General features: G+C 42.5%; 1 protein-coding gene across 1 annotated transcript in view; it reads right to left on the bottom strand.

The window, feature by feature from the left end:
- fbxl17 (F-box and leucine-rich repeat protein 17) overlaps nt 1–14,767 on the bottom strand; it is a 210,350-nt gene that overhangs the window by 192,344 nt on the left and 3,239 nt on the right. Inside the window, exons 4-6 of the mRNA XM_076731680.1 lie at nt 14,531–14,653; nt 14,089–14,346; nt 13,753–13,884 (exon numbers count right to left, since the gene is read on the bottom strand). Coding sequence (XP_076587795.1) covers nt 13,753–13,884; nt 14,089–14,346; nt 14,531–14,653 — 513 coding nt within the window. The remainder of the gene's footprint in view (nt 1–13,752; nt 13,885–14,088; nt 14,347–14,530; nt 14,654–14,767) is intronic.

Genomic DNA, 14,767 nt, shown 5'->3' with positions numbered 1-14,767 from the left:
GCATGCTTTGATACACACAAACACACACACACACACACACACACACACACACACACACACACACACACACACACACACACATCCTCCCCTGCAGGTAGAACTGCCTGGCTAGGGGGCCACTGGATTCAGCCCCCTGAATCTCAATGACAACCACACATCCACAGGGATTTATCTAAATGCAAATCAGCTGCCTTCACTCAACAACACACATAATTTACTTTGCATGCCCCAAAATACACGATGCAGCCGAGCACAGACAGCCAGACAGGCAGCCGGGCAGCCCTTCGGCTCTGCCTTTCCCTTTTATCTGTGCCCTCTGGAGCGTGCTCATTTTCACCAAATTCACTTTTAATTGAGAGCTAATTTAGCTAAGCCAAATTCACACTGGAGGTAGATCGGATAGGAGCTGGGGAGGGGAGCAAAGGGAGAAGAGGAGAGAAGGGGAGAGAAGGGGAGAGGAAGGCAGGAAGAGTCGAGGAGGGAAGAGGGAGAGCGGGATTTGGAGTGGCAGGTGACAGTAAAATCTGCTGTTTGTGTCATTCTCACTCTCAGAGGAGGAAAATGGTTTGAATGACGGGGGAAAATACAAGAAAAACAAGGTAGACATATTTAATTTGTTCCCAGGCAGAACACGTGCGCTCCACTCATATTCTAACTACACGCTCATCATTTTGCAATCCAAAACCAGCGTCCTGAAGTTGTCCAACAGACAAAATGTGTTTTCATTGCAATAGCAATGTCAATCGAACTCTCTGTTCACCTCAGTGACCTGTGCTATCCTTCCCAGTGATAAAGTTGACCCAGAGCAATGTGCAAAGTGTCTATGAAGCTGCCAGGACCTGCAACCCCTGATGTAAACCATGCTGTAAAGTGATCTACGCTTCAAAGGTTGTCCGGGGTCTCAGCGATAGGGAAACAACCTCCTTGATGCTGCCTGATGCTTTCTCCACTTCTACATAGCTGTTAATTAGCCCAGCTAAGTGCACCATTAATCGATTGCTTGTCTCGATGCTATATCTCATAACGGTGTTGCACTCTGGCAACGGCAGGCGAAGAAATGTGAGGTTCAGGAAGTCACACTTTCCACTGGTGAAATACTGGTGCTGGAGGGAGAGGAAGTGGAGAGTAATGGCTGCTTCTCTAAGACGGGAGAGGGTGGTGTACTGAAGGCAGCTGAGAGGAAGCTGCTGCAGCGTTTATTGAATATTGCGTTATTGAAATGAATGACATTATCACTTTGGACAAGTGGAAGAATATTTGGACAAGCAGCACAAATTTGTGTGTTGTGTACATCCTGCGCACACGCTGACAAGGTTCCTTCTACAGGTCTGATGGTGACATGCAACACTGAATATTTGTTACTTAATTTTTCCACCCAGCAAAGTTTTGGATCTGGATAAATTCAGCAGAAGGCAGATTTAAATGTCACAATTACTTATTTATTTATTTATTTTTGTTGATGATACTTTACTCTTTAATGTGTCTTTACAAACCATCTTTCAAAAGTCTAGAAATGGTGTTGCTCTTTAAAACTGCAACACAAAATTAAGTCTATTTTTTTTTTTTTTCAGCAATGATTGTTTGAGTCGTTAATTTAGTAAAAATATATACACCATATATTTGCTGGTTACAGCTTCACTGAGGCAACCATTTGCTTCCTTTTCTCCATTTCATAAAAGTGTAAAATGAATATATTGATTTCATTTCAGCTGCTGGTCCTAATGAGCAAGAACAATGTAGAAATGTGAATATCTATTAATTTTGACACTTCATATAGAAAATAATTAACCGATTGATCGAAAAAGTACCTTAAGAATGACAAACGATATCCTGAACCCACTAAACAATGGACAAATATCTACTGAAAGCATGTATTTACAATATATTTCCAGAAGTAGAACCCTGAATCTTAGAAAACCCACCACCACCTTTAAAATACTCCAGTAGTAAAACGTTCATAAAAACAACAGTGTGTGGTGCTGAACAGAAATGTCTTTATTGACTCCCAGTCCAGTTGACTCCCCTTGGAAGTCCATCAGAGTAAGGGAGTTAAATCCACCAGGAAAAAAGTAAAAACTTGTCTAACCGATGTTAAATTGGTACTCAAAATAAAATTCTTCCCAGAGCAAACCAGGAGCAAACCAATAAGCAAGTCTCAGTTTCTGCGCTTTAGGCAGCAACAACTGCAGCAGCCTGAGAAGGAAACAAACAAATGACATCTCCTCTCCTGTGACTCCTCTGAGAAAGCCACTCAAGTTATTGCTCGTCTTGAAGACACAGGCCACAATCACGGCCGTACTATTACACTCAACTTAGAAAAATACTAAAACAAGCAAAATCCTGTGTGAAAATACACACAAAGTATCCTTAAACATATCAGCATTCTCACAAAGACATGGACAAAACGTCCAACAATACAAGGGATCCTGCATCAACTCACAAAATACACAAACAAGATTTTTTGTACATTTTTAAAAGTTACAGCTGTTGTATTGAATGTCTGTTGCTGCATACCTTATCTGATTTCCTCTTTAGACATAAAATCATAATGTCCATTAAATTAGAACTTCAATATTCCCCCATAGTACAATGCAAATACTGCGCCTCGGTTGCATGTCACAGTGTGATATTTTGAGGTGACTTGAATCAACCATGAACCAAGTCAGACACAAAATTTCAGTTTGTTCTCGGAACAATCAGTACATCACATTAATGTACAACAGCGAAAAATAACATACATTACAGAAAAGTGCAACCAAAGGAGCTTTATTTAAGTATAGAGGAGTTAGCTCTAAATAAAATGTGCAACATTTAAAGTGGAAACCGACAACTTTTCAACTTTGTCCCCCCGCTGTCACAAAGACAAATGCTTCTCCACAGAGCCAATCAAAACACAGGATGCACTGCATGTTTCCGAATTTCTGTGAAGAAAGAATCAACACCACTTTGGAAATAAGACAGAGGAGGGAAGCATGTTCACTGAGGAGGTAAAGTGAAATTATTTTATATGGAATAAAACACAGTTGGAGTAATGCTTCGCACAAACAAGTAACTACAGCAGGCCTTGGAGTCAGGGTGAAGGGGGGAGTGGACGAAGACATCAGCAGAAAAAGCGCGAGATTATTCATTCATTTAGTCGATAATGGAGAAATAAAACAGACAGAAATGATGCCAGACTGACTGGACCTTCATTTTCCCAAGAGATCGTGAAAGCGAGGCTTATAGGGAACCAATCCAAACGCTGATGGTGTCATTATTCTACAGCCACGACACTGTGCAATCAACATTTAATTCATAAAGATAAGTTAAAGCAAAAAACTTGTCCACTGCCAAGAAGCATGATGTGCAGCTGTCAGTCTCTATGATCGAGAGTGAGGACCCACAACAATAAAAGCTCCAAGCCTCCAGAAATAGCCTGGCAGGCCTCTTCGAGGGGAAAAAAGAGCTCACACAACGGCAGAGCTTTTCAGCCAGCGCTCCTAAGCCAGGTCGTCCTTGAGAAGATGGACAAGCTGCAGCGAGATGGAGGCTGACAGGCATGTGAGAACTGGACAGAAACAAAGAAAAACAGAACAAGATGGAGGGAAGCACTGCAGAGGAGGAGGCAAGCAGAGACAGGACAGGGGCTGGAATAAAAACATCACAAAGACAAGTGACAAACCAATAGAGGGACACACAAATGGACTGTGCTAAACAAGAGCGGGGGGGCAGGTAGAGGCCGAGCGCCAGAGCTGGAGCAGCGCACAAAAACACAGAGAGACAGACACAAACTGTACAGGTGAGGGAATCCCGATTATAGCTTGACCTTGTTAACCCCAGAGGCTCGTTAGAGTCTCGTTACGGCAGCATTCTCAAGGCCCATCCTCTGTCACACCTTCATTAAGCCCATCGACCCACTGCGCTTATTAAACACATTCATTACCCCAAGTATTGAACCGCTGCTGCCATCGCCGGCCCCGAATGCATCACGGGGGGATGCAGAGGGGCGATGGCTGCTGGAGGGTGAGGCGGTGGACAAGGGAAATGTTGAGGAGCGGACGGGTCACACTCGCACAAATGTACACACTTCATCTATAGACGTTCGTACGGACACGCGCCTTTCTGCCTCTTATCAATCATCACTAATGAAGGCAGCGATTAGAGCCGCTTTGGCCCCTCAATCACAAGGAGACAACGGGAGGAGAGGGGGACAGAGGGGGAGAAAGAAGTCAAGAGGGAGGATATGGCTTGTTTGAGAGAGGAGGAGAGTGATGGGATGAGTAGCGGGACCGTGAGTGTGAAAAGAGGATAAAAGGTAGACTTTCTCCCTCAGTCGTCTCCTCTTCTGTTTTACTGTTCTGTCTTTCCTCCACAGCACAGGACACCAGTGAATCCCCAAGGAGAGCTATTCATCACGATACATGCAGACGACTCCGCCGAGCTAAAGGCGAGGCTTCCATCCCGGCTTCGTGCTCCTGCTTTAAATGATGACATCATTTCTGCCCATCTCAAACAAAAGGAAAACTCATCATCAGAGAGAAGGAGAGAGAGAGGAAGGGAAAAGAGCGCAAAGAGATTAAGAAGAGTAAAGGCGTGAGCGAGGTGTCGGAAAGGGCCATGAATCATAGTGACATCTCTGGCTGCATGTCAGGAGCGGCTGGATAAACAGGAGGGCCTCCAAAGCAATGCTCTTTAAACACCGGCCAGGTCGGAGCCCGGCACCGGCCATCAGGAGGATTGAAACGGGTGCCAAATACTTGTCACCAAAATTGATCGGCAAAAAGTCACTGGCTGATGTGTTGCCAAAACCATTTCCAATTTGCTGCTGGCTAGCAGGGGTGGACCAGCTACCAAAATATCCAAATCAGAGTTGGTGTAATTGTACTTTAAGTGAAAGTCACTGGTTGAAAAATGTACAGGTCTCAAAACTTTAGAGTGAAGGACAACAGAAGGATGAACACGCTAAGATCCGGGAGAGCAATTAACGATTACTCTCCCGATTAATCGAATGGTCTAGAAAACGTTGAAAAATGAAAAACGGCCATCACAATATCCTAGAGCGCGAGGTCATGTCATCGAACGTCTCACTTTGTCCAACCAACAGTCCAAAACTCACAAATATTCAGTTTACTGTATCATAAGAACAAGAAAAGGAGCAAATTGTCACATTTCTATCACTGACAGACTGGCGACCCCGACTGAGTGACATATTTTATGAATATTTCATATCATATTCAATGCATAACAGTAATAGCACGGAACAACTGATAAACTGTACAATTAACCCAAATCATGAATGCAATCACTGCAGGATGTTTGAGTAAAACAAGCAATTTGGATGAATGATTTCCTGTGAATATCAGATGAGCTTTCCTGATGTTTCCAGGAACTTTTTACTTTGTACACTATTCTCTGTCTGTATTACGTTTTATCTCTTTACTTTTTAACAATTCTACATATTTAATAGACTTCCTTTTGATACATTCAGTGTTTTCTTCTCTCTGACACTCGGTGCAATATTAGCTCTTTTTTGTTTATATCTTAAATAAGAATCTAAACTTTAAAAAAAAATATATATATATATATATATATATATATATATATATATATATGTGTATATATATATATACACATATATATATATGTGTGTGTGTATATATATATATACACATATATATATATATATATATGAGTTTTCTTGCACACCTTAAAATCAAGAAGGCCTCACGACCCCCATGAGGCTTTGGCGACCCTCAGCGGGGGTCAGGACCCCCAGATTGGAAAGCAGTGACTTAAACAATTAATGGATTATGACAAATTGTGTCTGCAGGCTACCCAAAAATTCTGAAAAATACACATTGTGTTTTACCAAAGCCCAAGGTGACATCACATTGCTTGTTTTGTTGCATCTGAGAAAACCCCAAAATATTGAGCTTACTATCGCATATGTCAAAGAAAAGCATCAAATCCTCACATTTTGAGAAGCTGGAAACAACAAAAGTTTGGCATTTTTGCTTAAAAATGAAAGAAATTATTAAAGTAAAACTAATGGACTAATGAATTACTCAGCCAATCATCTGAACTCTATTTACCTCCCTCAAATCATTTAACCTCAACCAATGCAAGTATTCTTCTTCAACAGTGTCCGCTTATAAAATCTAATAACAGTGAGTCGTTGGCTGGACGGCAAGATACATTTTGCACAGCCACTCAGTAATACAAGTTTGAAGAGAAAAAATTAACTGTGGGTTTCATCTCAGCCCCCCCCCCCCCCCCCCCTCCCCCCCCCTCCCCCCCCCTCCATGGGCTCAGCCAGAGTAAGCAACGGACAGAAATCGAATGGAAATGGAAGTCACATTCACATTAACATTCCTCAGTGCGTTTCCTGGTACTCTGGTAGCTGCGGGCGAATGCTTGATAACGTCATGGAGATGAGTGCTGCTACATCTACAGTGCTAAGAGGCTATGTATTACCACTGCAAAGGCCATTCAGAGTTTCTGGCTACGGGTGAGAAAACGCTTATTTTCATTTCAACAGTATTCAAATTCTGACAGAAATTACATGCAGTTCATAAAGGACATGAAAGGTGCGAACAGCAACCGCCCACTTCACACACTTTTACCTGTACAGGCAAATATCAGCGCCACTCTATCAACAGGTTACAAAGCGTCATTCTTCTCCAAATCAAGGTGATTTTAAAGCACCTCTTGTGAATACTCCTTCCTGAAATCTGCCTTTACATGTAAACCACAAAAAAAGAAGTTAATTAAATGGAAAAATTACTCAAATATGTATGAATAAACTCTAGTTTGACAAAAACTATGGGGTCTTTTACGTGCAGTCTCGGTGGAAGAAACACATGCATTCATCCGCCTGTGCTCACTGTTGTATCACTGCTCTTCTCCAGTCCTACTACACCCTCTGCAGGTGAAAGCCAAACACGCCAACCCAGAGCCCCTGAGTGTGTACGTCTGCAGCAGCACACATTTCAGGTGCCACAGACCTTCAACGCTTCAGACGTGCTGACATGAGGCCTGGATGCAACCTCAGTCACTGTTCAGGTCATTGATTTGTCCCTCACCCTTCAAAGCAATACTAAGTACATTATTTGTCCCTCAGGTGGCGATTTGCAAACACAAAAGCACTCAAAACTAATTATTGACACAATCCAAAATACGAAATATGAAAGTTTAAAGATTGAAGACCTGAAATTAACAGCACATTGAATTCAGGTCTTGCCATAAACCGACAAATGATTGAAAAAGATAATAATAAAAGTTATAAAGCACCATCATACCAGGATAAGTGTATCACTGTTGCTTCCATTGATGCAACTTTTTAATGAGTATTCCCTCTTCTCTCTGGCTCCCCCCCAGGCTACAGAGGTGTTGAACAGCTCCGCTTCCTTGATCCTCTAACTTTCTTTGACTTCATGCATATTTTTCTATGGTTGTCATTTTAAGAGGGCAGCAAATTAAGGATTTTATTGCGCAGTGGAACTCGTTCTCTGTGCACAGGACAATAAAATTTGGAATCTAACCTCTCCTGGTACGGATAATACTATGATTGCCCTTCAAGTCAGCAAAGAGAAGTGTGGTTATTAGAAGCAGAAGTCGCCCTCACGGCTTCAGCTGCTCTCCCTTCAGCCAAACGACGATATTTGACTCTGTCACTTAACGCGTGTCATTCACTTGACTTTGTTTTCTTTCTGCAAGTTTACCACTTTTAACATTTCTCTGAACCACTCAGGGAATCCAAGAGAGCATCCTGCCACACCGGGGCCCTCTTCTTATTTTTCAAAAAGTAATTTCACCTGCGTTATTGATGGAGTCAGGGAAAAGGTGCCTAATGTTGATGCTGAATATGTTCCCGGGGTAACTAATGTTGAAAAGAAAACATTAGAGCAAGGTGAACTATCGCTTTGGAGGAACACTTCACAGACTCACATTTCCAAAAGTGCTCTCACTTTCTTCCCTTTCTTTGTCTCCCCTTTAAAACTTGTTTTGTTCTTGGGCAGACGGCGAAGGGAACATATCGACGAAGTCTGTGTCTGAGTGCAGTCGGCTGTCCAAGTTTAAGTCAGTGCTCATTAATGCATCTGATTAGTCTTCAGGCAAAGGCTGATCAGCAGCCGCCTCTAACACGCACACGCGCGCTGAGCAGCTTTTTGGGGACACAGATCGATACGTGGGCACTTCAGAAGAGCAATGAAGAGGAGGATACCGGAGAGAGGAGTGTGCTGCGAGCTCACTGCACACTGAAACGTAGGCAGCGGTAACAGTGAAAAGTTTTAGAGCAGAATTCATGTTGTTTATTACTAAACAAGCCTCACGTCCCCACTGTGGTACTAATAAAGGACTATTTTACCTCGTCAAGCTCGCTTCTTTTGACAGTATTTAATAAGCAAACAAAAAGTGTCTCAGTTAACAAAGACCCTGCAACACAGTCACAACCAGAACAAGAGAGCCAACGATTCTTTCTGTCGACTGGTGTTTCCGACGTCAAACATGAAGTGTCGAGCTCAACAGTGGCATTGAGTTTATTGTCAGAGAAGTGTAAGAAAACCAGCAAATACTGACATTGAGAAGCCGGGATGAAAGTGTCTTTGATATATTTGCTTAGAAAAATGACTTGAAAGGTTCCCGGTAGGCTTAGCTTGTAAGCACAGTTGTCTGCATTCATTCAGGAAAACGTGTGACTGTGTTTATCCTTGAGGTCTAACAAACCTGTTGAGTGCGTTTGTCTTCCTCATAAAACATTTGCTCAGTAACTGTTTTAAATTTTGCATGGTTTATATCCATGTCACAGCCTTGCACACAAAACAGGGACCCGAACGTAAAAATGCAGCTCTGTAGCACCACTAGTGGTCAGAAACTACACAGCATCCACTTGTTAGGTTGTTGCTGATTGATTGATTAATCAACTAATTGCTTTAGCTTAAAACCAGGCACCAACCACAGTACCAACCTTCCTTTCACTACTCTAATAAAAGAGAGGAAGGACAACTTAATTTTATTTTGAAGGTATTTCCCCCTCTTCACAGTTCAGTACACTAAATTCCATCTTGACCTTACCCACTTACGCAGAGCTACCTCCAAAAACCACCGAAACAAAGACAGACCAAGAGAGCGAAAGACAAAAAGATGGAGAGAGGAGAGTAAAGAGGCTTGTTGATGACATGAGAGCATGGAAATTCTGGATGGGAGCAGAGCTTTTCCCCAATCTGACAGAGATAATCCAGAGTCATTAGCATTTAAACTGACATCCAACATCCTGAACAGTCTTAACTCCTGTCCAACGTGCCCATGAAGGACTGGGGGGATTGGGGAGATCTTGAAATGAGATGGATAATGCGCTGTTTGTGTGTAACTGTGTGTTTGTCTGGCTCGTCAGAGCGGTTCCATTTATTTCTAATCACAGTCAAATACGTGAGCAAAGTTTCCAGAGGAGACTCCAGAGCAGTTGGCAGCTATTCAATTCATCTGCTCCCATATGTGCATCGCTTCCACTGTTTTAACTCGGCCTGCGTGTGTTTGTGTCAAAAGGTCTATCCAATAATAACTGACAGCTATCATTATCGCTTCCTTTGTCTTTGCTCTGCCTCTAATCTGCCTAATTAAATCTGCTAATGTCAATACACAATTTAATCTGCGATTGTGTTAGACTGGACCGGTGGAGCCTCGCTGTCCTTCCTGCCAGCAAAAACCCGACTACTGACAAGCTGGACAGACAACCAATCAGAGCGGGAGATGAGGCCCTCCTTCCCTGACCGGTGGCCAAGAAACACCATTCACTCTGACAGTTCGTCTTTTCCAGTGATTTCATGTTGTTCCACGGAGAAATACATGCCTTCCATCCCAAACACCTAAATGAGAGAGCTGGGAGACGCGGTGAAAGCTCGGGTGGGAAGCTCTGATTGTACATGCTCGGTGGTAATTACACCTAAATTGAGGGCACATGGTAATCTATGTTAGGTCATCTCCAATTCCACTTACATTTCCACATTTTGCACTAATTAAAACTGTAAATAATCAGAGCCTGCGTGTGTGAGAGAGAGAGACAGAGTGTGTAGGCAGACACATTGTCTTTGAGACGAGCCAGTGGAGGGATCTTCCATCACATTGCAGGAAAATTAAGTGCGCACTCTTTGATTTTAACAAGACAGGAGAGCAGATAAAGTTTTTTTTTCTTTAAGAGAAAGGAAAGGAGAGGAGAAAAGTGCTTCCCCAGCAAAAATGTTTGCAGATTGCGATGTGCATTTAATTCAAAGGAACATTGGAGCAAAGTTACCGACATGGAGAGATGGGTGACAAGAGGTTTTTGCAGCTTATAGTTGGTCCACCAGTCGGTCTATGAAACTGACAGAACTCGGAGTTAAACTTTCAGGGCTGCCTCTCCCCCCTACGGCAAACTGAAGTGAGATGAGGAAAAGGGGAATTTGCTATTCTCAGAGCCTTTGCCCTTCGAGGTGGTGGAAGAGAACAGAATATGAATGTGGGAGAGAAGAAAACACTTCAGAAGATGAAAACAAGCCTTGAAAGGCAACTGGTGCAATATAACCAACTCTGGCATAAATACTGGATGAACGCCAATAAAGAATGCAGGGTGGATGTCAAAAGGAGTGGATCGCAGAGACACCGGCGTCACCTGCTTTTCACAAAACACACTCTTAGCCCAGGGTTATCTGTAGCCCTGGGCTGATTTGGCCCCGGGCTAACAAGCAATGACGGAGCAAGCGTCAATTTGTCAACTGTAAACAAAATTTGGAGACACTAGTCACTGCTGGAGACATCATCTGCATTGCATTAGCAACTTTCAACTGCCAAAAAAAGAAAAGAAAAGAAACTGGTGTGCCCTTCAGTATGATAATCATGACAAGAATTTATGCGCTGTCCTTTAACTCTGCCTTTTACAATTAAAGGAACAGTGAGAAATGTCATCTTACATCACAGCCCCAAACATGTATCCGCTCCAAAGTTTCTAAAACCTCACCTCAGCTAGCCAACACAGATTTAGACTTTTGAGGTGTAATACTACATAATGATGACAGGAGAGGCAAAAAACAGAGCAACATTAGCGGAATTACTACTAACATTGAAGTATTAAAAAAAAAATGTTATTTAACCATCTACAGAGCTGGATGTGGTCTTAACACAGAGGAAAGGCCCTCTGGCATGGAACTGCAGCCACAGCTATGACAAGAAGGAGGAAAGGAAGGACAGAAAAAAATGCATGTGTGTGCGCATGACAAAGAAAAAGGCAGAGGGCGAGTGGGAGACCACACAGAAACATCCTGCAGCAATTCAATTATTCAATTTTGTAGGAGGAGAAAGAGAGGGCAGATCAGAGTGAGTGAGAGGCTCATCCTCGTCTGTGATTGATTAGGAGGGACAGAGACAGGATCCTTGTACCGCAAAAGGCAGCAAAGAGGAGAGAAAAGAAGAGGAGAGGAGGAGAGAAAAGAAGATGAGAGAAGAGGAAACAGGGAGAGAGAAAACAAGAGGAGAGAAGAGAGGAAACAAGAGCAGAGGATAGAAATCAAGATGAGAGGAGAGGAAATGAGAGGAGAGAAAGCAAGAGGAGAGGAGAGGAAACGAGAAGAGAGAAAGCAAGAGGAGAGGAGAGGAAATGAGGAGAGAGGAGGAGAGGAAACAGGAGGAGAGGCCTTCACTTTTCTGTCCCATGACTGTGCAATTTATAGCACACTAACAACCAAAAAGCTCGTCTGGATGCCGTTTCCTGGATCAGCTCAAAGCCCACATGGTCCCAAAAGTGTTCACCCTCTCATTTTCATACACCTTTCAGAAAAGCCTTTTTCCACACGGCCTCAAACCCTTTTAGTTGGTCTATAAACAGCTGACCCAGGGTGAAAGAAGATCCTCAAAGTATAAACGCTTGAGTCACGTGTAAATTCTTCATGTGTAATACAATATTTATGATTATTACATTGATGCAACCTGTATAATGAGATCCACGTCTACATGAGTACGAAAGCAAAATATCAAAACCCATCTTTTAGCATTGCATATATTTGCAAGACATTTGCATATTTTTGGATCTCACAGAGGCATCACGCTCAGCCAGACTCATTCTGGGACTGTGCTTCCAACCCTTTTCCCACAAAGCAACACAACACTTTCTTTTTCCTGAGAAGTTGGAGAAGAGAGCCTTAGGTAGTCTTTCAAGCTGTCAGGGAGAATAAATGGCCTCTGTGGAAAAATGGAAGTGTTTCTGGGTCGTCTTAATTCCTGGCAAACTTAATGACAATTTTAGGCCAAGCAACCAGAGCGCATAGACATAACAATTCCCATACAAGCTCGGCCCATTTCTCTGTGCTCTAATGACAGGAAGCTAAAATAACTGTGACGATCTCACGTCTGAAAAATGACTGGCTGAAATTGATACTGCCGAGCCGAAATGTTATCAGCAGCAGTATTAATCTCTCACCTAGTGGCAATCGCTAATTTCATATGCTATTAAGTTGATGAATGGGGTTTTAACAAACTGAGCTGTTGTTAACAACTTAAAGCGGTCTAATTCATCAAGGTCAGGGTTACTCACGGACATGCAAAGAAATATTAGGAGAAAATAGTGCAAGAGCATGAGTGAGATCTAAATAAAAAGGGGTGAGAAACAGACATGCCAAATGACTGTTTATGGTCTCTTTCTCTGTCTGAGTCCAATACTAATAGACAAATGTAGTAAAAGGGGATATGTGTTACGTGTTATATATGAGAAAAGCACAACTCAACATCACTATGAGAAAGTCGTGGCTCACAAAAAAGGAAGCAGCTGCCAGGTTGTTTTCAGAAACTGGAAAACAGTGACATCGAGTGGTGGTTTAAGGTAGTCCGTCAACGGCTTCTGCTGTGACTCCTGCTGTGATTAAACTGATTGAGACGTTGGTCGGCAAACTTATGTGTACGTTCACATATTTTCATTCACGAAAGCATGTGGCGTTAATATGAACCAATCTTCAAGCATTAATCAGTTGCAGCAGTTTTAAAAAATATATGCAAATTTGCAAAGTAAGAATTTCCTAGATCTGACCAGATCAGGGAGCCTGTGCGGGCCAGTTATTTATTTTTTACTTTTTGGGGGCTAAATTCATTGAAGTGTGGGAAATTTGCAATAATTCTGATTATAATAATGATTTGAATTATGAGTATGTAGTTGTTTATCAAAAATGTAAAATATTAAGGTGCATTTATGACTGATGCTCGATTCTAAGGCTGAGTTTTGAAGTATTAAATTCATATTATGCAGTTTTGTGTTTATGAGACAGTGTATCTACCAAAAGGCAAACTATGATAAGGACTTCCTTATGGCAGTCGCATACATGTGTGTGTCAAAGCGAGTGAGTAAGCAGAAGAACAGGATGACCAAACAGATGATTCAGTGGGGCTAAACAGAAGGAGAATAACTGAATAAATCTGTGTAGTAATGTAGATGTTTCCTGGCATTCCTCCAAGCTGGCGGTGCATTTATTAGAAGAAGGTGCATCAGGTACGGGTTTGGGACACACATGTGCATGAATTCTTGGACTCAACATCGCAGTAATCAAAAGTAATCAGTAAAGAAATGAAAGAGACAGGGTCATAGAGCTTTGAAAATAGTCTTATAAGATAAGACTATATGAGATAAATGCAAACTGGAAGATTTTCACACTGCCAAACAGAGACATACAGACACTTGGGCTGCTGTGTGAGCAGACGCCCTGAAGCAATCAGGGAGAAAAAGCACAAATATGAGACAAGATTTGTTTGACTAACCAGTTTGTTCTCTTGCAAGTAGAGTCTCTGCAGTTTACGGCATCCTCTAGCCAAAGCCACCATGCCTTCATCTGTGATGCTGTAGCATTGGCCCAAGTGGATGTCCCTCAGCTCACTGCAGTGCTCTCCCAACTAGGCAAAAAGGACAAATTATTGAACATATGTAAGACTAAAAACTGAAAATCTTCACCCGAATATACTGGAGCGTTACCAGTATGACTACACTTTTCATTTGGGAATGAAAAACAAATGAGACACATATTACAGACAACAAAAGATCCAGACATTGAAAAAAAGAGGCACTGGATCACTTCCATTCTGGCTCTAAATGTGTACCTTCTTTAGTGCTTCATCCGTTAGTTTGTCCTGGTTGCCCACATGCACCTTCACCAGCAGAGGGCAGTGTGTAGCCAAGGCCGACAGCGACATGTCACCAAGCTGCTTGCAGCGGTAGGCTGTGTACTTCTGCAGGCCTGGACAGTGTGAGGCCAGGGAGGACACACCATGGTCATGGACCCCTCTGCAATCTGAGATGTTAATCTCTGTCACGTTCTGCCTCCGAGAGGCTATTTTCACCAGGAGATCATCGTTTACCTGGGGAACAGGGGAACACCAAGTCAGCTGAAAGAACGAAACTTTGTTAGTTATGAAGTTTATTTGATCAGAGAAGCAGTTATCTCTCCTGTTGGCAAGACATTAAGGACAAGTTCCAGCCAAGTATTAACTAAACTGATGAACTGATGATAGTCTCAAAAAATGCACGGCTCTTTGTGCTTACTTGTTGTAGGCCACTGAGGTCGATTTGCTTCCAGAACTGGAAGTCCAAGCAGAGGTCCCTCCAGTACTTACACACCAGAGAGGCACACAGACAGCGCTCCTTCACTGTCAAGTGGGAGAGCACCTGAAAGGAGGCAATGAGGATATGATGCACAAGAGAAATCCAATCAGCATGCATGTTTCCTGTCCAGTGAAAGACACTGAACAACAATTCAGTTGCGGTGATTCATTTGTTGAA

This window comes from Chaetodon auriga, chromosome 5 (genome assembly GCF_051107435.1).
Source record: "Chaetodon auriga isolate fChaAug3 chromosome 5, fChaAug3.hap1, whole genome shotgun sequence".
NCBI classification, from domain to species: Eukaryota; Metazoa; Chordata; class Actinopteri; order Chaetodontiformes; family Chaetodontidae; genus Chaetodon; species Chaetodon auriga.
The sequence above is the reverse complement of the archived record's forward strand: the minus strand, read 5'-3'. Positions and strand labels throughout refer to the sequence as shown.